At 40.5% G+C, this 23,327-nt stretch overlaps 6 protein-coding genes across 10 annotated transcripts; 2 read left to right on the top strand and 4 right to left on the bottom strand.

The window, feature by feature from the left end:
* The first annotated feature begins 1,336 nt into the window (after positions 1–1,336).
* Positions 1,337–4,037, top strand: LOC137747706 (rac-like GTP-binding protein ARAC7). Its single transcript, XM_068487866.2, has 8 exons — positions 1,337–1,808; positions 1,961–2,048; positions 2,244–2,353; positions 2,453–2,516; positions 2,622–2,689; positions 2,784–2,849; positions 3,003–3,109; positions 3,756–4,037. The coding sequence occupies exons 1-8, from the start codon at positions 1,710–1,712 to the stop codon at positions 3,784–3,786; spliced, it is 633 nt and encodes a 210-aa protein (XP_068343967.1). The 5' UTR covers positions 1,337–1,709; the 3' UTR covers positions 3,787–4,037.
* A 1,111-nt stretch (positions 4,038–5,148) lies between these two features.
* Positions 5,149–7,429, top strand: LOC137747156 (cyclin-dependent kinase F-1). The gene is made up of 2 exons (XM_088689985.1): positions 5,149–5,719; positions 6,307–7,429. Exons 1-2 carry the CDS (start codon positions 5,234–5,236, stop codon positions 7,213–7,215), a joined length of 1,395 nt encoding a protein of 464 aa, XP_088546111.1. The 5' UTR covers positions 5,149–5,233; the 3' UTR covers positions 7,216–7,429.
* A 475-nt stretch (positions 7,430–7,904) lies between these two features.
* LOC137747155 (uncharacterized) lies at positions 7,905–11,268 on the bottom strand. Its single transcript, XM_068487187.2, has 3 exons — positions 10,640–11,268; positions 8,774–9,026; positions 7,905–8,471 (listed from the first exon to the last, which is right to left on the bottom strand). The coding sequence occupies exons 1-3, from the start codon at positions 10,970–10,972 to the stop codon at positions 8,083–8,085; spliced, it is 975 nt and encodes a 324-aa protein (XP_068343288.2). The 5' UTR covers positions 10,973–11,268; the 3' UTR covers positions 7,905–8,082.
* Positions 11,269–12,377: 1,109 nt separating this feature from the next.
* Positions 12,378–15,050, bottom strand: LOC137748859 (serine/arginine repetitive matrix protein, putative (DUF936)). The gene is made up of 4 exons (XM_068489047.2): positions 13,823–15,050; positions 13,510–13,734; positions 13,303–13,394; positions 12,378–13,213 (listed from the first exon to the last, which is right to left on the bottom strand). The coding sequence occupies exons 1-4, from the start codon at positions 14,924–14,926 to the stop codon at positions 12,502–12,504; spliced, it is 2,133 nt and encodes a 710-aa protein (XP_068345148.2). The 5' UTR covers positions 14,927–15,050; the 3' UTR covers positions 12,378–12,501.
* Positions 15,051–16,128: 1,078 nt separating this feature from the next.
* LOC137747662 (glucan endo-1,3-beta-glucosidase 5) lies at positions 16,129–18,159 on the bottom strand. Its single transcript, XM_068487807.2, has 2 exons — positions 17,505–18,159; positions 16,129–17,269 (listed from the first exon to the last, which is right to left on the bottom strand). Exons 1-2 carry the CDS (start codon positions 17,849–17,851, stop codon positions 16,147–16,149), a joined length of 1,470 nt encoding a protein of 489 aa, XP_068343908.1. The 5' UTR covers positions 17,852–18,159; the 3' UTR covers positions 16,129–16,146.
* Positions 18,160–19,129: 970 nt separating this feature from the next.
* On the bottom strand, positions 19,130–22,844 carry LOC137747660 (S-adenosyl-L-methionine-dependent methyltransferases superfamily protein). 5 transcript variants are annotated; one of them, XM_088689981.1, is made up of 13 exons: positions 22,690–22,821; positions 22,578–22,599; positions 22,287–22,410; positions 22,100–22,197; positions 21,902–22,006; positions 21,729–21,789; positions 21,498–21,573; positions 20,689–21,217; positions 20,487–20,606; positions 20,217–20,375; positions 19,987–20,093; positions 19,696–19,770; positions 19,130–19,603 (listed from the first exon to the last, which is right to left on the bottom strand). In XM_088689981.1, the coding sequence occupies exons 3-13, from the start codon at positions 22,379–22,381 to the stop codon at positions 19,556–19,558; spliced, it is 1,473 nt and encodes a 490-aa protein (XP_088546107.1). In that variant the 5' UTR covers positions 22,382–22,410; positions 22,578–22,599; positions 22,690–22,821; the 3' UTR covers positions 19,130–19,555. The 5 variants fall into 5 exon arrangements, 4 of the variants coding, with proteins under 4 accessions (XP_088546107.1, XP_088546106.1, XP_088546108.1 ...); XM_088689980.1 differs by lacking the exon at positions 22,578–22,599 and having other exon boundaries at positions 22,690–22,843; XM_088689982.1 differs by lacking the exon at positions 22,578–22,599 and having other exon boundaries at positions 22,310–22,410; positions 22,690–22,787.
* Between the last annotated feature and the right edge of the window lie 483 nt (positions 22,845–23,327).

Genomic DNA, 23,327 nt, shown 5'->3' with positions numbered 1-23,327 from the left:
AAGATCTTTGAGATCCTCACAAAAAGGATCGAGCAAGATCCTCTCTCGTCCTTTTTCCAGCTACATCCACTTTTTAAAGTGCTATGAATCTGGCAAAATAAAGTCTACATTTTAATCCTTCCAAAAATTGCAGCATACATGCATTTGCACAAACCATGCAGGATCACATGAGAAACCCCAAACACTGGCAATTTGTCAAATAATCATCATTCAAAAAATGCTTAGATTTTGGTTACCAATAAATAACCTAACAAAAATATACTTTATTTTATAAAACAGTTTTAGTAAAAAAAAATTAGTGTTGACTTGATTGCGAATATTTATATTTAAGTTGAAGAGGTGATTAATTAATTAAATATTTGAGTTTCATAAGAAAATAAATAAAAAAATAAATTTGAGATGCGTGACAAATCGAAAACAACGGTCGGCAATCAAGCATGTGGATTTATATTTAAAACAATCGGTCCAGGCGTTGCACGTCTATCACAGAGATAATGGCAATTAGCAAAGATAAACAAAATGTTATAGATTCTATGACAGTTTAAATTATCTGAATAATTATAAATTAACCAAGTATTTTAACATAACAGGAAAAGACAGAAAATTAAAATATATAAAACTCCCTTCAACTGTTGTTCTATTTCTACGTGGCAAACATGACAAAACATTGAAAAAATCTTGTTGTTTTCGATTAAATGAAGTTGGCTATATAAATTATAAAGTGTCTATCTTTGATTTTGCGTCAAGTATTCTCTCACAGCATAATTTCAAGAAATACTTTGGTTTTTTATGCACTTACTAAAAAAATGTCAAGAAACGAGGGAAAATTTTGGGAAACACCCAGAAAAATTAAACCCAAAAAAAAGTTTAGATATAGTAATGCAAGCCATTTTATTGTTTGTTGTAATCTAAAATACAGTTTTGTTCGAAAATTGTTATTAACACTCGAAATAAGTTTAAACACGATATAGCCGTTTTATTGTTGTTCTTTTTGAGACATCAATAAAACTTGAACTTTGGGCAATTTGATGAATAAAATACTTTAACCACTAAAGTTGTATTAAAAGACAATAGAAAACAATTTTAAAACAAAATTATGCCTTTTTTCAATCTTTTGAAAATACAAATTACTTTCCAGTATCTAAAAGCACTGAAATGCAGATGGTGAAACGGTAAAAAAATTTGCATTTTTACAGTTTTACTGTTGGAAGTTCATTTCTTGCCATGAATGTGACTGCAAGTTGGAAACCAGCATAGAAAAATGAAGGAGGAGGGGCCCTTTCTTCTGTAAATTCAAAAAATATTTCTGTTGGATTTGAAAATTTGCTTATAGGGACTCAAAAAGTAGTGGAGCTGTAGACCGTTTGACCACAAGTAACGTATATCTCTCTCTCTCTCTCTCTCTCTCTCTCTCCCCTAACTTTCTCTCTCTTAAATTTTAAATCTTTCTTCTTGAAATTAGAAGAAGGACTTGGCTTCTATATCATCTCACACCGCAACAAAAGGCCAGACAATGTTCTGAGCTCTCGTTCTACTACTTCTGCTTCTTGTTCTTCCACCGCTTCTTCTGTTCAGCTTTTTGTTTAAGCTCAACTTTATAAAGCTCATTTCACATTTACATATGTCCTAGAACTAGAAGTGCTTTTGGCTCAAGTGCTTAATTACCTAATAGCTAGCTGGTGTTAATTTCAAGTTGTGGGGTTGAGAGAATGAGTGTTTCTAAGTTCATTAAATGTGTCACTGTTGGTGATGGAGCTGTTGGGAAGACCTGTATGCTCATTTGTTACACCAGCAACAAGTTTCCCACTGTGAGTCTCGTAACTTTAAATATCCACCTAAAAAATGCTCTTTGTTTCCTTTGTTTTTTTTAATTTTTTGAATATTTCATGGGATTTCTGTCATAGATCAAGCTAAAACTAAAAAGAAAATAAAAATTACATCCTCTATGTTTTTGTGGCAGGATTATGTACCAACAGTTTTTGACAATTTTAGTGCAAATGTTGCTGTTGATGGGAACATAGTGAACCTGGGGCTATGGGACACTGCAGGTAAATTTTGTGTTTTCCTTGCACCAAATTTTGCGTACGATAGACGTTTCCCCACCCTCACAAAGCGGGGAGCCTTATTGGCTTGGGGTTGCACTTTTAGTGTTGCTGATTTCTGGAAAGTTTGGAGATTGGATTTTTGGTTAATTTTTTTTGAGTTTTTACAGATTACCCTTTATTGTGTTTTGATTTTTTAAGGCCAGGAGGATTATAGCAGGTTGAGACCACTGAGTTATAGAGGTGCAGACATATTTGTGTTAGCTTTCTCCTTAATTAGTAGGGCAAGCTATGAGAACGTTCTTAAGAAGGTACTGATTCCATGGCTGATTATTCATTTGTGCTGACATAGATGCTTGGATTTGATGTTTTACCGACTAAGATACATACATTCTGGTATATTTTCGCAGTGGATGCCGGAACTTCGTAGGTTTGCTCCCAATGTTCCGATTGTTCTTGTTGGGACAAAGCTAGGTAAGGCAACAACTTGGCGATTTTGTTTCTCCGATGGCTTGTTAGCGTGTCTTTTAGGAGTATAATTTATCAGCATTTTTGCTTATATATTTCTCTGTGTTTAAGATATTCGTGAGGACATGGGGTACCTAGCTGATCATATGGGATCATCCAACATCATAACTTCTGCTCAGGTAATTGTTTCCGTTTGTTTCGGTTCTTCAAGATTGTTGTTTCGATAAGGCATTTGTGTTCATGTGGAAGTGTCTAATTATGCTTAGCATGCAGGGTGAGGAGCTGAGAAAGCAAGTAGGTGCTGCAGCTTATATCGAGTGCAGCTCGAAAACTCAGCAGGTAGACAACTTAGAAGAATATAATTAAAATTCCCGGGATATTTCATGCCTAATGTTGTCAATGACACAATTATTTTGCCGAGCGTGATAAATTAGTATATGTTCTTGCTTGAAAAAGAATGCTTATTGACAAACTCTGCTTGATTTTGATTAGAATGTCAAAGCTGTTTTCGATACTGCGATTAAGGTTGTTCTTCAACCTCCGAGGAGGAAGGATATGGCTCAGAAGAAAAGGCGCCGGAGATCTGCTTGCTCAATTGCGTAAGTACTGCTTTCATACTGTGGTGTTTTATGTTACCCCAATAGTTTCTGTTCAACTCAAGGAATAATAACACGATGAGGTTTAGCCGTTCACGCAATGACAATAGTTTCATAAACCAAATCACAAAATCTTATTCGTTTTTGCGAATCACAAAATCTTACTTGAGTCGAGGATCTTGAACTCTGCCCTCAGCTTACAGATCGATATGTATCACTAGATAAACATGTCATCAGCGAAGTGAAAACGAGAAAAGAAACCAAACACCAACAGGACAAAAATGGTTAGAAACTTAGAATATGTGTCCTTCGATTCATTAAATGTTCGCTACCTGTGGTCCAAGGAGGTCATATGGCGAACTAATTAGGGATGAACATAACTATGCTGTCATATCCAGACATAGCCAAATAATTCCTCAATTAAAATTTTGAAACGAAAAGCAAAGACATCGAAAGTGACTAGGCATATAAGATGTGAGATGGTGTCGAGACTTGAGAATGACTGCTTAATCGTTGTCCTCTCCATTGATGGCATGACCCGAGTGAAGAGTTTATGATCGGTCTTATGGTAATCGTTTTCTTGAACTTTAAACGCAATTTACTGACATTTCGTTTACTGAACAGCACACATTGCTCTTACTGATTGCAGGAGCATTGTGTGTGGAGGCTGTGATGCTTAGGACGAAGCCAAAGAATGCCAACCGCCTGCGGTCTGGAACATAACGTTGTTTTATGCAGTTGCTTTTGGGGGTTTACTGGCTTAATCCTGACAGGCCATATATACTTATGTGTGTATTGTGTTTTCAAGTATATTAACTTAATCCGAAACATGTTCGTTTTTATTTTGCCAACTGAAAGGAGTGGGAAACGGAGGGAATTGTTCATTCTCTCCTGCATTGCTACCAAGAAAATATTTTGTTCTTCTGTTTAAGTGGCTCCAATTTACCCGCTAAATGTCACTGATTAGCACACATCTAGCTGTTTAATTTAGCAACGTATGCTATTCATGGACGCACTCAAGAATTTTCGTCCTGAAAGACCCTAATGAATGAGAGCAGAAGGAATTAGATGGATGAGTAATGGGTGTCTGGTAGAGAAATTATGAATGCAGTGGTCCTACTAGAAACACTGCAGGTCACCCCTGTATCAATCTGCTCTCCACCATCCACCTTTATGATTTTAGCATTGCATTCATGGGTTCACCCGCGGAGAGAGACACTAGGACCAAGGCTGGCCTTTTTGGTTTTGCCAAGTTTTACAAAAAAATTATGCTACAGAGAGTCAGAGACCGTCATTTTGAATTATATTTTGTAAACTATATGATATGGTTGTTGACAATTGATTTAATTTTTTCATTGAACTTGTAAGGAACTACCAACTTCTCCCATAAACTTTAATTTTAACCAATTAACCTTATGAATTTATATAATTAACCAATTTTCTCTTTAAATTTTATTTCTAGTCTATTACCATTGAACTTTTATAATTCGTCAATTTTTTCTTGAACTTTAATTTTATAATTGTAAAAAGTTAATTTTATACCTAATATGGACAACCTTTTGTTCATATTAGGAAATTGGCTGCTGTAATCAGCTAAAATTCACCAATTATAAAAGTTCAGCAATGATCGGCTAAAGGTAAAATTATTGACCAATTGTAAAAGTTCAGAAAGGTAACCGGCTAAAATTAAAGTTTATGAGAAAATCGGCCGCTCCTACAAGTTATGGGAGAAAATCAGCCAATACCTCTTCATTTTTAGCTTATTGTGTTCCGGATTTAAACTCACCTCTCTTAATATAATAATAAAGAAAATTAATGAAAATAACTTGAAAACTTTTAAGTTTTAATCAAAATGACAAAAATATGTTGTAAATGAATAGTACAAGAAATAACTTTTTAAAGCAAAAATGTACTTAACATTAAAAATGAATAATATGTCTGTTAAGACTTCCATAATAATATAGGTTGTAATAATTAAAAAAAAAATTAATCTTCTTTGTCACGTACGGACGTCAGGTTTCAGGAAAAGAAGGAAAAAACTTCGCACGTGTTTGCTCGCGCATCTCTTCATCTTCTTCTCCTTCGCCGTCCGTCTCTCTCTCTCTGCGTCTCTCTCGCGCGATTAATATGGACTCTCCACCAGCGAAGAGCTGGAGCATCCACAGCCGACCCGAAATCATCGCAAAGTACAAGATCCTGGAGCGGGTCGGATCCGGAGCCTACTCCGATGTCTACAGAGCCATCCGCCTCTCCGACAACCTCACCGTCGCGCTCAAGGAGGTCCACGACTACCAGTCGGCGTTCCAAGAAATCGAGGCCCTCCAGGCCCTCCACAGCTGCCCCAACGTCATCGTTTTGTACGAGTACTTTTGGCGCGAGGACGAGGACGCCGTGCTCGTCCTCGAATTCCTGACCACTGACCTCGCCACTGTGATCAAAAGCGCCAAGAAACGGGAGGGTGGGATTGGGAGCGGTGAGGTCAAGCGGTGGATGCTGCAAATCCTATCGGGGGTTGACTCATGTCATCGGAATATGGTGGTCCACCGCGATTTGAAGCCCTGTAATTTGTTGATTGGGGACGATGGATTTCTCAAGCTGGCGGATTTTGGTCAGGTAATTTCGAATTTTTGTGGGTTTTTTTGTTGAATTTTGTTTATTTCAGCAGAAAAATTGGGAAATTTTGGTTTAAAAATTATAAATTTATTCATATAGCGGATTAGATTTTGTGGGAGCTGCTTTGGATTATCAGTTTATAATGTATATTTATTAAATTTATCGATTTTGCTTGAAAGATTGGAACTTTTCCATGAATTTTTACAGCGGCGGAGGGATTTCAATCAAAAGTTGCATAGATTTTGACTGACTTTGAATTATGAGATTATTTGATTGGATGAAATGAAAACACAGATTAATTCGTTTTGATATATCATTGGATCGAAATTTTCGTGTTCCGGCATTTGTTGAACGTAAAGTTTAAGGAGGCTTATCACATTGTTCTTTGTAGTTTAGAAAGGTTTGGAATAATTTGTTCAACATGCCAGTGGCTGCAGAAGATTAGCATCTTTTATTTGTAGTGAAGATTCATATTTCCGGCTTTATGCTAGTACTTTCCTGTATTTGGTTTTGATTCGTACCCTGTTTAATTTTACATGTCTACAACATTGAATTGTTTGTGTTGTGTGTCGTGTTTTGGTGTTTAGGCTAGGATACTCTTGGAGCCGGGATATGTTCCTGATGAAAACCCACACCCGTATGAACGAAGTGCTCCTAGTCAGAGTACCTTTCAGCCTCCTGAAGTGATTCCCGAAAAAGATGAGTTATGTGAAGAAGGGCACCGAGCTCAAGAACAGGGAACTATGAGCAAAGAGGAATATTTTCGAGTGTTAGATGAGGTCAAGGCAAAAGGTTTGGATAAAGATACAAACGTTCCTGATGGAGATACGTCTTGTCTAGCAACATGTACAGAGAGCGACATAGACGATGATCTTTTCAGGGGTTCTTATTCTTATGAGGCGGAGGGCGGAAATGATAGAAATGGAGCTCTGACATCCTGTGTTGGGACTCGATGGTTCAGAGCGCCGGAACTACTCTATGGATCCATAGACTATGGTTTAGAGATAGATCTATGGTCGTTGGGCTGCATTTTTGCCGAGCTTTTGACGCTAGAGCCACTTTTTCCTGGAACTGCTGATATCGATCAGCTCAGCAGAATCATTAGTGTTCTGGGCAACTTAACTGAGGAGGCGTGGCCGGGGTGTCTTAAACTTCCTGATTACAGGATAATATCGTTCAATAAAGTAGAAAATCCAGTCGGCATAGAGGCCTGCCTGACCAATTGTTCCCCTGCCGAAGTCTCTGTGGTGAAGAAACTTATTTGTTACGACCCAGCTAAGAGAGCTACGGCTATGGAGCTCCTGCAGGACAAGTATTTCAGTGAAGAGCCTCTTCCAGTTCCTCTATCCGAGCTGCACGTCCCTGAGACCAAAGATATGGGTTCCGCCTCACCTGGTGACTGGCCCGATTACAAAGATATGGGTTCCGACTCTGATTTTGACGACTTTCGCCCTGTAAATACGACCTCAACAGGTTCTCACATTCAGTCTTTTTGAGTTCAAAGGATTGTGATGCTATCAATTGCTACGTTATTTATTGCGTAAAGCTTTCAGGGAACACATTTTTAAGGTAATCCAAATCTACCGATTTCAGCCTTGTTGGAGTGTAGTTGTAAAAGGAACCAGGGATTTGTTGTGGATTATTGTTTCTGGCCGTTGTATATAAACCGAAGGCTCAGATTTTATGAAATAAATCCACAGTTTTACTCAATTTTCACTTGTTTGAGGTTTTATTCTGTGAATCCCTCCCTCTTAACCCCCAAGGTGACTTGTGAGAATGTGAAGAATTGTTCCATATCGAGAAGTTGGGTCACTCCTCCGTCGCCAATTGATTTCAGGTGAAACCTCAAGAGGACAAGCCGGACGCACACACAACCCGGTCTGCCCTGGCATAACCCACATATAACACGTTTACTTGGCGAGAATAGAAATTGAAATCATTCTGATTCTTCATTCCCAAGCATTTACAGGTTGAAATCATTTCGATTCCCGACTTTCCCTTTATTTTACTCCCTTGTTCTGTTCCTCGATTTATGACTTTCCCCATTCCAAGTAAACGTGCCAATGTTCTTAAGAACTAGGACATGCCCACAGAAGTTGCACTGGAAACGGGAAGACAGTGCCTAATAGAAAACAAAAGTCGGACGATACGAAGTTTCTTCGATTCAGCATGAACGGGAAAACGGTAAGAAAATATAATCATACTTTTCCTTTCTTCCTTTAAGTAAAAGAACCATCTTCTCGACAGTAAAGTTCGCAAAACTGTTTTCCCCTAAGGTTTATTGTTCCCTTCAACAAATAAACAAAAGTACAAGTTCATATGGGAGAAACAAAACAATGGAACAAAACTGATCTATAGCCGGCTTACCGCACCGGCTGCTGGTTGTAGTGATTCTTCTCTTTCTTCTTTGCTGCAGCTAGCCTAGCATTCCTGGCAGCAGCTTCACTCGCAGCAGCTCGGGCAGCCGCATCCATCTCTTTGCTCGATTTCTTCTTCTTCATGGACGCCACTTTCTTCAGCCGCTCTTTAACATCACCAGTAGATGCATCTTCTCCCTTCTCTGTCCCAGCATTTTCATCTGTTGCTGCACTTCCAACATTTGTGCCATCAGGCTGGTCCTGGGATTCTTTTGGCTCCTTCGCTGACTTGTCCTTCTTTTTCTTCTTTTTTGCACTTTTGCTCTCCCCGGTGACATTCTCCTTCCTGTCCACATCGCCATTTAGATTCTCTGCTTTCTTCTCTTGGGCAGCACCTGCATGCAAGGGTATGGTCAAAATTCAGCTCGTGTAAGAAATACAAAAAATTAATTGATATGGAAGATGTCAAACGCAGTGAGATATAATCAACTGAATATTCTCATTGTGTCCCTAAAGAGGAATGAAGGTTTTTTTTTTCACTCCGTGAAAACTTGAGCATGCTTAGCATAGTATTTAAGGTTCTGGAAACGGAAACTCAGTTTGCATCAGTACTAATGTAAAAACTCATACGATAGGTAAAAGCATTAATGCTACAAATAAATGGTACGCAGAAACTTATCCATATAAAGCTACATACCATTGGAGTCATCTTGGCCACTGGTCTCGGTCTTGGTAGGGTATCCTAGCTCAGCAAGAACTGCTTCAAGTTCTTCAAGCCCCTTCTTCTTCAGTTCCTTCTTAGAAAGCTGCCTTTCTGTATCCTTAGGGGCTGGAGAGGGTTCAGGGAGCTTCTTAACTGGCTCAGTTTCGACCAAGGCTTCAAGTTCATTTTCATGTTCCCCGTCAATGTCATCAACTTCATCAAGACCTTCCTCCTCACTTTCACTTTCCTGGAAATGGCTATATATATAAGAATTCCACAATATAACCAGAGGAATAGTACTCAAATGATTTTTGAGGTCGAAAAAAATGACATCTCCGTTGTATGAAGTTGACTTTCAAAGAAGACAATAATTGTTACAGCTAAATAGAGAAGCATCAGTACCCTTAAACACACACGCACAAAACTCGTTTGGATGTTTTTCAGCCATAAAAGCAATATTTTCCAATTATCAACAAAAGTTTTGGCATTATGCTCTTCAAATACTGATCTACTTTACACCTAAGGTTTATACATTTGATGGTAAGGATGCATCATAAGCATGAAATGACATTGTAGTTCATTGCTTCAAAGACATAAGAGTGGTTGCCCAAAATCCACCAAACACAAACAAATAAGGGCCTTTTCAATCATAGTCACCTGATTGGCTCCGTCCACCACAAAATCAATCAGTAATCAAGACCAAGCTTTCTTTAGAAATCTGGGATATACACTGGGGTTCCACAATGAAACTGCCTAAGCTACTTACAAGGAATCACTTAGTCTCATAAATACGTTTTGATAATGGAACATCAATTCATTTTCTAACGTATGTACCAAAAAATACCATAATGAAACCAAAAAAAAAAAAAACAAATTTAGGGTCCCCTAAAGGAGAATCATTCCAATGAGACGCACGTCCGCGTGTGGATGTGGTTTTTATCTCGTGATAACAACAGGAAGAAAACTATCAGTTGGTCAGCCACATCTAGTATAATATGACAATCACTGCATGCTGAAAGAACACAGATCATGGATAACCATGGATACTGACAGAAGAGATATAGCTACTTCCTAACGGAACAATAAACTAAATTCCCACAAGTCAAGGTGGCGAAAAGACAATCAATTGTCTCCGCAAAAGCCAAAAAATAAACCATATCATAGCATCCAAGATGCGGTGACTTAACACGTGTGGGCAAAGCAGAGTAGATTTTAACCGTTACATAGATTGCAGTGACGATAGGGATTCAAAAGATCTCATTCTCTAATGTGCGGTGACTTAACATGACCTTAAAAGATTTGCACTCTCTATAAAAGATGCAGTGACTTAACACTTGTAGGAAAAACATAGTAGATTTCAGCCCTTTACAGAGAATGCAGTAACTACTACCGTTAAAACATCAGCATCTACTACCGTTAAAATAAATGATTGACAGGACAATCCAAATTAGACAAGGATTCCACAAAATCCACAGATATGAACATTCAATAAATTCCGTAACTCCTATGAAATCTTATCATCTAAAACCTTTCACTAAACATCACCTCATTCATTCCAAAAGTAGAAAGAAAAAAAAAACTACCATATCCTATTGCTTCAACGAAAATCGGTGATATCACAAGCAAAACCACAGCGTTCCTATCACCTATTCCCTTATCAATTAATACACACAAACAAAAAATACCTCCTTCTACAGTTTACTACATCATGAGCAAAAACCGATCATATCCGAAAACAGCTAGAGATATATCCAAACTAAGCCACATTTCTACACACACAAATACATGCTTTCCCAATTTAGCACTATCCGAAAACAAGATCACAAGAAAACAAAAACCAAAAAAGCTCATAAAATATACCAATTCACCGACGGTCTCCGCATGCTCGGCTTCGAGCTCGCTCTCCTTCACCGCCTTCGAATCCTCGCCGGCCCAACCCATTTCCGGCGGAGCTGTAGTTGCATAGTAGTCATCATCGTCCTCGTCATCCACATCGGCCCACGACTTCGCGACAAGGGGCGCCGGCGCCCAAAACACCTCCTTCTCCGCCTCCCCAGAGTTCTGAGCTGCGTCGCCCCCTTTCGAGCTCTTCGACGAGCTCTTATCGCCCTTCTTCTTCTTCTTCAAGCTCCCGAGCGCCGCGAAAACATTGGTTCTGTTCAGGACCACCGACTCGTCCTTCCTGCCCGCCATTTCTCACCACCCGCCGCAAAAGTCCAGACGGCAGAGTTATCCAAGTCGCCAAACGGCGAATTTTTGGTGAAGTTACGGCTCTGGTCACGGAGCTCAGGCGGGGTGCGAAGGGAAGAATCGGAAATGATGGAGGGAAAAGGATTAGGGTTTTGAGACGGATTTTCGATTCAGAGATTGGAGTTTTGAGGTTGGTGAGGATCCGAGAGGGACGAGCTTGAAACGGCGCGTTTTGGTGAGCTCGGCTGATGGGTGAAAGAGTCTGAGGATTTTCAACCCGAACGGGCAGACGGCGTACGAATCTGTGATGGGCTTTTTATATACAAATCTAGTACTTGGGTGTGAGTGATCCTAGCCGTCGGATGGGTTAGTGATTTATAATTGGTTGTGCGGTCAGGATGGGTTGTTTGTGGGGCCTAGTGGGCTTGGATTTTTGTAAGAGGATGGTGTTTTTCGTGTGTGTTGAGCGAGCGGTCAGGATAAGAGAGGCATGTGGCCTCCATGCATATGATTTGGACCCGCTTTCCTCGGTGTAACTGATGAATTTTATTTTGTGGATGACCAATTACAAACACAAATAAAAATTATTTTGGAAATTTACTGTCTCGAAAATAATTAATATTATTTTTATAGAATGATGTTCCAAATTAATTTAATTTACAAAAAAATATAAATAATAAACTCGAAACTATGTGACATCTGTAAACGCTCAAAATTTACAAGTTAACAAATTAAAACATTGAATTGAGCTTGAGATATGGGCGAAAATAAAATGGACACAAAGGTAAGTTGAGATGGGCTAAAATAAAATGGACACAAAGGTAAGTTGAGATATGGACTAAAATAAAATGGACACAAAGGTAAGTTGTTCACCCCTTAAAGTTAACTATATCCATAGTGTTGCTTGGATTCTTTTGATTGCAAGAGTGGAATAGTGCTTGGCTAATACATGAACTCTTTCTCTCTTTGGTTGTCCGGCCTCAATATAGGAGGTTCTTACCCCTTTATATAGCACTCAATGAACCCCTCAGCCATGGGTCTTCCTCACTTGACATTTAATGCGCCACTTATATAGACTAGCATACTGACACCTTTTCACCTATCAATCAGACATTCGAAATGACGTGACATATGCTCAGTCGAAATGACGTGTTATGTTAGAATCATGCAGGCCGAGTGTTGTCCTCAGCCTTGGTTATCCCACTTTGCCTCTCTGAGCGCTGTTCCGACTACCATTACGTCCCATCCTAGGTCTCTATCACTGACTTGGGGCTAGGGTTTAGGGGATAAATCACATGTACAACTTGGTTACGCGATGTGGTGTGCGTGAGAGTCTCAAATGACTATTTCAATTAGAAGGTAGAATATCTTTGTTGATAAAGCTCACCCGTTCATCTTACAAGCTTAATTTGTGGTGTGTGAGAGACTCACATCAAGCATTTGTGACAAATTGGGAGTACAAATAAGATGAAGCATCACAGTTCATATAAACTAATAACACATTGACCAAAATAAGTTGAATTGAAATGGAATCAAGAGGAAGCAAGAGGAGTGGAGCTGTCGAACGTCGTCCCAACATGTTGAATAACAAAGCCGTAGATCTTCCTCTTCAGCCGATCAACCTTCTCATTCAGTTCCTTCCTTTTCGAGACGACTCGATCCAGCCACTCATTCACCCGCTTCAACTGCGAAAGAACAGCTGCAATGGAGCCACTGTCGATTGGCAGTTTGCCGCCATCAGCTGCGCACTCTCCAAACACACGAAAACCGGCATCCAGGGCTTTCTCAACAAACTGCAGAAACCACATTTGCATCTCGGATTGCAAATGAGTGGCAAGCTCGACTGTGTCTTTCATTCCGTGACCCTTTGTCCACCTCCCAACACGCGCATTGGACTGCGGTGAAGAAGAAGGGGAAATCTTGAGATGGGATTTGGCCGGTGTGTTGAGAGGTTGTCTTTTTGACAGACTTTTCTGCAGAGCTGATGGAGTTTCATTGTCTTGGGTGGTAAGGAGAGAGACAATGCCGAGATCAGTAGCTAAAGCAGCTTCAACCCAAAGTGAAACTGGTTTCGATTGCTCGGTGGGAATTTGAGCATTGTTAGACGTATCTGAATTGCGATTACCAGCAATTGATTCAACTAGTGTGGTTGATTTAATAACTTCATCGTAGATCGAAAAGAAGCGGTCAATGGCGGGTAGAGGGTTCCCGACCTTGGATGTGGAAGAGAGTTCCGCAAACATGCTGAGATAGAAAAAAGGATAATTGAAATTGGACGACAGTGGCAGAACATTTCCTCAAACAAATTTAAGGCTACAAAAACAGAATGATACCTTAATTTCCTCACAAGAGACTCAGTAGCAATGGCCTCCTCGAGTGCTTCAGCTGCAGCTGCAGAAGCAAGAACTTTCCTCTGCAAAGCTTCCTGCAATTCGATACGGTTTAGAACTTAGTCCATATTGATCAAACTCTATTTCGACAACACAATTTGCATCGAAAATAAAGCTCACCCAAGTTGCATCTAATGCCAAAGATTATACCTTTCCAAGCCTTGCGAGGTCTGAAGAGACTGCATCAAGTGAGACACTTCCATCAGTCCATTTTTTGTCATGAACAGTGATGCCCGAAGCTGCTGCGCAGCCGGGTTTCTCTTGGACCACAAAATCTTCCGGCGACCCGGATTTTGTTTTCTCATTGCCGGAAGAATCATGACCGCCATTCGGACTTCCACCTTTCGCATCGCTTAATCGTCGCGCAAGAGCAGCCTGCAAAGACACAGAATTCAGAATATGCAGAGTAGCAAGTAATTGAAAATTTTGCTTCCAGAGATACACACACAGAGGGGAAAACTACCTGAGTCCTTATAAATGCTTGCAAATCTGGTTTGATCTTGGCCGAAGGCTTCTCTTTCTCCTCCACCGCCGGCGACTCATCCCAGCCCTTCCGATTACTCTTTCCATACCCAATGAGGGCTTCTGAAACCTTCGAAATCCCTGCAACGATACTTACCGTCTTCTTCTTGGCAGCAGAGTCCTTCACTCCTCCAGACAACCGCCTCCCGGGAGAAAGCGAAGCCCTCCGGGAATTTGGCGAAGGCTGCCTCCGCTGCCCAATTGGGGATGGCTGTCGGTACCTCGACGGCACTATAATCGCCGCCTCTTTCGACACCTTCCGGTTCTCTTCCTTCGCCACAATTAAGCTCGGAACCACGCATTTCGAGGGGGCTGGAGATCCCGATCTCTTTCCTTTTCCTGCGGGGGATGGATCTCTCTCAGCCGACACCGGGTTCTTCTTTCCGACTGACACGGACCTCTTTGCACCGGCAGGAGATGAAAACCTGGAAGCCGGCCGATCGGAGATCTTCTTAGCCTCATCTGTAGTTGAATTCGAATTCACATTCCCACCCGAATTGACATTGTCTCGAGGAGCAAGAGGCTGCCTTGATGGTCGTGCCTTCTCAACCTTGGCTTCTTTGTTGTCATTTCTCACAACCTGCTCCTGCTTCTTATTGGACAGGTAAATCGCCATGAAGTCGGCGGACTGGTCGGAATCCGACACAGGCTGGATCACAAACTCGCGTTTCGAGGCGGAGATACGGGCGACGAGGGGCTCCGGGGTGCCGAGGAAGGGATGTCGACCGGCGATGGGACGGATTCCGACGACGCGGGGAACTGGGGAGTCGAAATCGAAGCGGTCGACGTAGGCGAACTGGCCCAGCTGGAGGCGGTTGGTGAGAATGAGGTCGGTGTCACGATCGGAAAGGGAGACGTAAGTGGAGTTGAGGGAGTCGGATAGCTGGACGTAGAAGCCCTGGTTGGGCCAGAGGTCGGAGCCGGCGAGAGCAGGGACTATGCCGATGACTTGGAGGAGGGCGGAGCGGTGGTCGCCGGTGACTTTGGTAGCCGAGTTCATTGACTGGAGAAGCTTCAGGAGGATTCCTGGAGTGAGCGATGCCATTGTTGTGAGAGAGAGAGAGAGAGAGAGAGAGAGAGAGAGAGAGAGGGGGGGGGGAGGGAGAGAAGGTGGAGGCTTGAATTGAATCTGTGGAGGAGTACTCTCTACTTGGTATTTGCAAAGGAAAAGGGTGGGCCCGGAGATTATTTGGCCGTTATTAAATTTCAAATTCAAATTCCCGCTGACTGTTTGAATTCAGGGGCTTGTGCGACGTGACCGTTACGTATCCCTACCTATCCCAAATGGGGAAGAGGTTGAGAGCCCTTGAGAACTGAGATCATGGCCGTTTAAAAGAAGGGTGATTGTTTTCACCCCAAAGAAAAGGAAAAAAAAGGTTAACTTCAAGTAACATAATGTCACGTAAGTGTTAAAAGAAGGGTAATCGTGACATTTCAAGTCAACAATGCAACCCAACAATAAACGAGATGACTACTTTTGTATGTCATGTTAACATGATTCGGATAGTGGTATTGAAGAAAAAACTTGTGCATGAGCAGTTCAAAAACTCGAACTCCAAATGTTTCATAAGCACATAGAGTTGTTAACGTAGGTTAAGAATACCATATGCAGTTATGCACAACAGATAGCTGGTTCTCTCTATTTCAAAAGCCGAAAAGCAAGTAGTGCAGTGTCCTATCATTCTGCAACAAAACTGCACACAAGATAGTGTGGCGGATCTATTCATGGATTCGGCCGGTCATCGGATGCCCGGAGAAGCATTTGTGAGGACCTCCGAGGACCATTTAACGGTTGCAAAGGTGACGGAAGAGAGGAGACTCGGATGTGCAGGTGCAGCGGCTTCCTGCAGCAGATGAGAAAACAAAGAAGGCTTTATTTTTCTTAAAAAGATTTGGCTATATGACGTCATTTCTAGCCAAGTTATTTTGAAAATAAAAAAAGAAGCTCTCTTTCCTCCTTCTCCAGACCCAAAAACCGAAAATTGAGATGGGTGTGTGAACAATAAAAATGGATATGTAGATAACACTACCCTTTTATATGCAAAAAGAGGTGTTTTTTTTCTTCTATTGATAATAAAATTGTCATAAAACGTTTTCAAATTATGAAATCTCGTCATAGAGAAATTTAATCTTTGTAGTTTGAAATGTTGTTTTGTCTAAATTTGTATGAAACTTTTATATTGAAGACCACCCGACATTATAATTTTTGACCCACAAAACAAAACTCTCTACTTTTGGAAGCATGACTTCTTGAAGGCTTTTATGTCATAGCAGAATCATCAAATACAACAGAAATCCTCCCACAATTTTCATCACAAAATGCAAAAGTCCCCTGCTGTGCAACAGTGATGGAGCAGCATACGAAATCATCACCGGAAACTTGCAGTCCCCAACGGAAGGATCCTCATCGGTCACCACAGCCAAACCCGAAAAATCGCAGGTCCAGCTCTTCTGGCTGTTCACCTGGTAATACATGTTGAATGCATACGAAGCATTCCCTTGGAGAGTGAGATTGTTGCAAGAACTTCCATATCCCAATGAAGTGCAATCTGAGAGTGTACAAGCGTAGTCAATGCTTTTTGCCAAATTATCCAAATACTTAGCATCTGGGTCCAAAACACACCAACTTCTCTGCATATACTCCACATCTTCTGCAGCTGCAAGGCCCTTGTTTCGCATAGCGTCTGACAAATCCAGATCATATTTCGGCTTCCCATCATACTCGAATATCCCCCAGTGCCTCTCAAAGTTCCCGGGAGCAATGCTTTTCGTGTTTTCATCAATGAGGCTGAATAGGTAGACATCGAGCTTGCCTGTCCTTGCTGGGGTTCCATTGCCACTCATGGCATGCTGGATCATACCCTGATTGAACCTCTTCGCGTTGCGGATATTGGCGTTTATGTCACCATCAGTTGGCCAGCCCACCTCTCCAACTATGATCTTCATTTCAGGGAAGCCGGCTTTGGTCAGAGACCAAACAAGGGTGTCAAAGTTTGCATCAAACACATTGGTGTAGAGCAGATCACCATCTTTAATCGGCTTGCTTTTTCCATCGAAAAATGCAAACCCGAAAGGAAAATAGGAATTGCCATAGAGGCTGAGAAAAGGGTAGATGTTAACTGTGAATGGTGCCTCATAGGTGTACAAGTACTGGATGATCTCGATTATGGAGTCTCGAACTTCAGGGCGGAAGTCTCCAGTAGATGGAACCGGGTCTGAGTCTGGGGAGAAGTAGATGTCGGCGTTGAAGGGGACGGTGGCTTTGACTTTCGATCCAAGTCCTGCATTGTTTAGGGCTTCCTGGATGTTCTTGAGAGCCGGTAACGTGGTTTGTAGATAGGTGCCATTGTATGTTTTGAGAAACGGCTCATTGCCTACAGCTACATACCTGAAAAAACCCAATTGTCACAACAATCACAGACATTTTCAGAAACAAGTAACAATCACAATGACAATTACAAGAACGGACATGTGAGTTAGGTCAGTTGGCTAGGGCAACGTGCCCTTAAAAACCGACTCGCACAGAAAAAGGATTTGATTCATTCGGACATTTTAGGAAACAAGTAGCAGTCACACTAAACAGTTAAAAAACAGAAAGAAAGCAATCAAAGGGAAATAGTAACTTGATAACAACTCCACCAGAGTAGCAGTAACTTGTGACATTGGCATCCACCCAAGTAGCTGCAGCCACAGGATCCTGGCTCATCTCCTGCAACATGACATTGGGTATGGCCAGCATCACCTCAATTTTAGTCCCAGTGAGAGCGGCCAATATTCTCTCGTCCGCTTCGAACAATTTCACCTTGTCGAATCCGTTGTCCTCCAGAATCCGGACTACCTTCTCCGGCGGGAGCTGGTGGGTCGCCATTGTCCCCCAGTTCACTCCAAAGCTCGCACCTTTCTCGACCATCGTCACGAAAACAAGAAGGATTAGTGCTAATGTCAAGAGATGCACTCTTTCTTGTGACATTTTCCGATTTCTTTTGGTTAAAATCTTCAAAAGGGTGGTCTTAGAATCTGAATCTTTGTTGAATGGAGCAAGAATCAAGAAAGATTTCGAGGGCTCCAATGATTTGGGAGATGCAGGAAAGAGAGAGAGAGAGAGAAAGAGAGGGAGGAAGAGGGGAATTCTTTTGGTTCCTTCTTCCTGAATATATACAGTGAAAAGTGCAACTTTCTCGCTCTCTCTCTCTCTAGAATTTCAGTGTTCGAACTTTCATGGGAAGGTGAGAGAAAAGCAGAAAGAAAAAAAATTAAGATTCGTTGCTTAATTCAGTTATTCAGTTATGGTGGCCAGCCCATGCAATTTGTTTTCCAACTGAATAATAGTGTTAATTTATTTATTTATTTTTAACAAACGATATTATTTACATTAAAGGAAGGCGGTGGACTTAACCTCACAATGGACGAGCCATAATAACATGGTTCAAATTCAACTTTGGCGAGAATCGAACCTAATAACTCACAAATGGAGAGGAATATCACTAGACCGTAATACCAAATGATTATTATTAATTTATTAAATATGAATACTAAACCCACGTCGTCGTTGGTAAGGTAGCCCTCGCAAAAGTATAAAACTCCTTATTCTTTGGTTCCAACCGACCAAGCGCTGGTCCTCCCAATGTGAGAGCTCTTTTGATCATATATCCTTGCTGAAAGTTTCCTACCACTTTAGTAGCTTATGGAACTTGACACTAGTTCACACAAGATGAGAGTTGTCATGATCAGACATTCATGTTGAAGTGTCATAACTAATTTAGTAGCTTTTAAAATTTGACGGTGGTCCATCCAATATGAGAGTTGTCTTGACTAAACAACCTTGCCCAAGTTTGCCAACTACTTTATTAGTAGCTTCAGGGAAAATGCATGGGAACATGAAGATAGTGAGACCATGAGAAGAAAGCCATTGACTGCTCTTTTGAGAAGGAAACTTAAAAGGGTACTCCAAAACGCCAACTTTCCAGCCAAAACCTACGTGTCAACTTTACCATCAATTGGCAGGCTGTATTTTTCTGTTGCTTTTTCCATCAAAGTTGACACCTTATCGCCACTAAAAAGTGTTTTGCTACCCAATTTGTGCCATATGGTATATCGCGCAATTCCAAAGGAAAAGGAAGGGAAAGCTAAATTCACAGATGGTACTACCAATTCTTATATGCCTCCCATGTCCCTACAGCCTGCGAAGCAGTTGTATCGAAAATTCTTCTATCATCCGGTGTATAAGGAGTTTTGACCGCTAAGGATCTAACGGCTAAAAACTTCGTGTTCCATAAATTATAAACTTACATGAAAGTTTTTTGTCACGCTTGATAGTACAACACACTAACTACTCTCTGCATGCACAAACCATGAAGTAAAAGGCCTCCCCACCACAGTATGCAAAAAATTGTTACATTTCTTAGAATCTGACACCGTCTACATGAAAGGTTACAAGTAACTCAACAGACAGCAGTTGCTCGTAGAGTGCAGGGTTTTCGCCTTCTTAGCCGTTATGACTGTTCTCTGTGTGCTTATTTCTGTATTAGCTTGGTGAACAGAAAACCTGCAGCAACGACCCGGAATTTGCGTATTCTTCCCGCTAATAGAATGAAGGATAATATCCGACCCTAAAAAGAAATGAGGCCAATAAGTGCTTCTTCCTCCCGAGAAGCAGAATAAGCGGAGTGACATCTTAAATAAGGCACCCTTCTGGCAGTCTAAAGCTTAAGCAAAACATTGCCTGTGACATGAATCAAACATGAGAAGACGGTAAGTATCATGAAAGTATATCTGTGCATCTGTGGAGCTATAAATAGTTCCAAACACTAATACCTTGTTTGGGGCGACATCCCTGACCCTATGAAATATTGGATCCTTTATAGTGGCATTCAGAGCAGATTCTGCCACCTACAAAGTTGGAAAAGTGTAAGAAGAACTGGAACATGAATACAGCGGACGACTGCACTGGCTCATTAGGAAAAGAGTGAATGCGATCAAATCAAAAGCCAACTGCCTATGCGACAAGTGGACGCCAGACAGTCCCAAGTTAAAGGACTGGTGTGATTATCAGAACTTTTAAGTTAGAATGAAAAAGTATTTAATAATGATACATATAAAACTTACTGATTTAATATATTCTTGTGTTTCAGTTGCCCTTATGAAGCAATAGCAATGAATCCAAGGAAGAGATCCCGTCCAATATTTTCTCTGGATCAGACCCCTAAATGCATCTGAATGAAAATATATGAAGATATAGTTCACACAGAGATTACAGAGGAAGTGGTATTTATAAAGTAACATGTTTACTACGGCAGGCATGAATGACCAAAAGTATCCACAAAAGACATGTGTACCAAGAAATTGAAGAGCAGAAGCAGGTAGATTCATTATCACGTGATCAACATGCTCCCAAGTCTTAACAGCAGAGATCTCGGGACCTCTCATTCTCTTAGTCTTGGTTCCTTTTCTCCTACCAGCTCCAGAGATGTTAGTGCCCTCAACACTTCCATTCTCTGAAAAGGGAAATGCAAGGAAATAAATTAGTCATCAACACTTTCCTAAGCATTGGTTGCTACATCAGGTTCAGTGATGACTAAGCACCTAGTTGTGGTTCCCATGATTACCTGATTGACAGCTATCTGAAGGTCTTTTAACAGGAGGTACTGATAAATCAGCATTCCTGCTGGAACCCTGTAAAGTGCCCACATTACTAATAACAGCATCTGGTACTTCTTTCGCCTCGACTGCAAGAAACCGAAGGTTAAGAAGGTTGCAAGAAAAAATTCACATGAACTAAAAGATCACAAAACTAGAAGTGTATATTACCAGCTAGCCTTCCATTTTCAGATTTTGATTCTTGATTGCCCTCAACAGCACATTTGTCACCATTCTTCTTCAGTATGGAGACATCAGAATCTGATTTTTCATCACAGTCAGGCACAGCCATCAATTGAGAAATAAATTGTCTCGCATCAATATTGTATGCACGAATACGATCGTCAACCTTGTTAGTTTCTGCATTGATCTTCAGATAACGAATGCTATCCGGATTCAAGTCATTTGCATAAACTATGCATCCTTTCTGTGCTGCAGGGATAGCAAAAGGACCAATACCAGCAAACATGTCACATATGATTTCCCCAGCTCGAAACTGAGAAACTAGCCTTATATGTTCATGCTCCAATCTTGAATTCCAGTAGACCAGACTGTAATCAAGCTTGAAAGTCGCTCCATATTGTTTCACTTCTGTAACCATATCATTTTCGCCTGCTAAAACTTCAAACTTTGGCACACGGAACTCATTTTCAATTGTTCCAACTTTATTAGCAATTGTCTTGATTCTTGGATAATTTTTCTGATATACAAAAAGTTCAAACAAGATGTAAATGTACATAGACATGGTACATTTTTGTGATGATTGTGAAATTGCATATATAAAGAGATAGCAAGAAGTGACACTAATCTTACAAAAACAAAAAGTTCCATAACAATAACTTGCCAAGACAACAAGGCCATGTGAGAAAAAAGTGAAAGCGTAGAAGTCCAGCTGGGACAACCAAAAACATTTTGAGCATGTATACAAGGAAACACATTCTGTGCATATTTTAAGTAAAAGTGAAGATATGTTAACATACATCGTAGATAACTTTTGCGATCACATCCTTGTAGGGAAGTAATTCATCATGAATATTCAGATGGGCAACATGACCTGCAGGACCATGAAGCAGTGTTAGTCCAACATCAGATGGTCAACACTACCTTGTCTACTAAACTAAAAATAAAAGACAAAAACCGGGTTGTCAAGTTGTAGACAGTAAGAATGAGGATGCGAAGAAGAAACAGAATCATGAAGTGAGTACTTAACTATTGTTTCAAAAGATGAAGGAACCTCGAGTCCCAGAGGCAAAATCTGCTTCAATATATGGTCTGAAATCATAATAAGCAGTTCGAGTTTGAACACCTTTCAACATATGCAGGATAAAAATTCAAATGACAATTCAAATTTATCAATAAGATACCAAAAAAGCATCAGATCAACCTGCACCCCAATACGAGTACCCAAGCATCAACGAATATGGAACTACTTCAATCTTGCATAAACCCTTCAGTTCATTGAGATTTGATTCAGGAATATCAGAAAGTTCTGCCTCGAACAAACAAAATTTCAAATTACTGATTTATGCATGTTTTGAGAATAATACATACAAATCAACACAAAAACTTCAACACTTGTTACCAGAATCTTGGACCCCCTCAGATAGTATCATGTAACGATTCTTTTCGCATGTCGGGTCTTCAGTAATCGGCTTAATCCGGGGTTTATCAAGCAAATATCTACAAAATTAAAAATTCCATCCAAATTATAAGGCACAAGGCATTGCATTGGCAAGTAAACAGAGAAATGACGTCTTGGAGAAAAGTACCCATTTAGTATTCGAGTGGCGACCTTGCAGAGCTCGCGAGGGATTCGAAGTGCCCACAATTTCAAGTGCACGTCGAATTTGCTTTCATCCAACATTTTCTTCTGTGTGGAGGAGGAAAAAAACCCTGGAATTGAACAATTAATTCACTGTTAATTCTCGGTTCTCTTTGCAATTGCAATAAAAAAAATATTAACAAACAAATAAAATAGTGAAAAATTTAATGAAAGAATCAAAATTTTGGATTTTGAGCAAAAACGAACCGAACCCAGATCAATATTTACTCCAACGTACCAAAAGTTTGAATCTTCACTAGCTAGAATTACAAAAACCCAGATCAATGTCGAGAAAATGCGTCGGAAATTACAGAAATCAAAGATTATTGAGAGAAAGAGAGGAACTTTACCTTGTGGCAAGATGGGAGAACTGGAGAACTGGAAGAGGTTTAACGGTTAGCTACAGACTGCTCAAAAAAAAAAGAGAGAGATTAGGGTTTAACCATTTCGATGGCGGGTATTGTGATACTGGTTTAGCACGGTGTCGTTTTCGCTGAGGGGTTTGGGGGCTGGGGATGCTACTCGAACGAAATGGGCGTCGGCCCATATAACTATTGGGCTTGTTTCAGCTTTCTTTAAGGGAAAATTTGTAATTTTACACAGCGCTCTTTATATTCACCGTCTTAAGTTCGAATTCTCTTCACCAAAAAACTAAAAAAATTTGTAGTTGCCTCCTATAACCCTTTTCTCACTTTGCATTTTGAAACCTAATCATAATATCTTTTCCGAAATTAAAATTTATAAGCTAAACTGACAACGAATTACAAATTCCTTGCGGAAAATTGACGAATACCTCAAATATGTTTATAATATCTAACTGCCCAATATAATGGTAACACTAACAAATAAACAAACATCTAATGTCTATATCATGAATAGATCGCGCAGGTTCGGGTCCACACAGTGACAATTGCCCCATATACACAACCCCTATTTCTGACTTTGGTACTATTATATTGTATATTATTTATTGCTGCTCAACCAATAT

This window comes from Pyrus communis, chromosome 2 (genome assembly GCF_041283825.1).
Source record: "Pyrus communis isolate YQ-2024b chromosome 2, ASM4128382v1, whole genome shotgun sequence".
NCBI classification, from domain to species: domain Eukaryota; kingdom Viridiplantae; phylum Streptophyta; class Magnoliopsida; order Rosales; family Rosaceae; genus Pyrus; species Pyrus communis.
The sequence above is the reverse complement of the archived record's forward strand: the minus strand, read 5'-3'. Positions and strand labels throughout refer to the sequence as shown.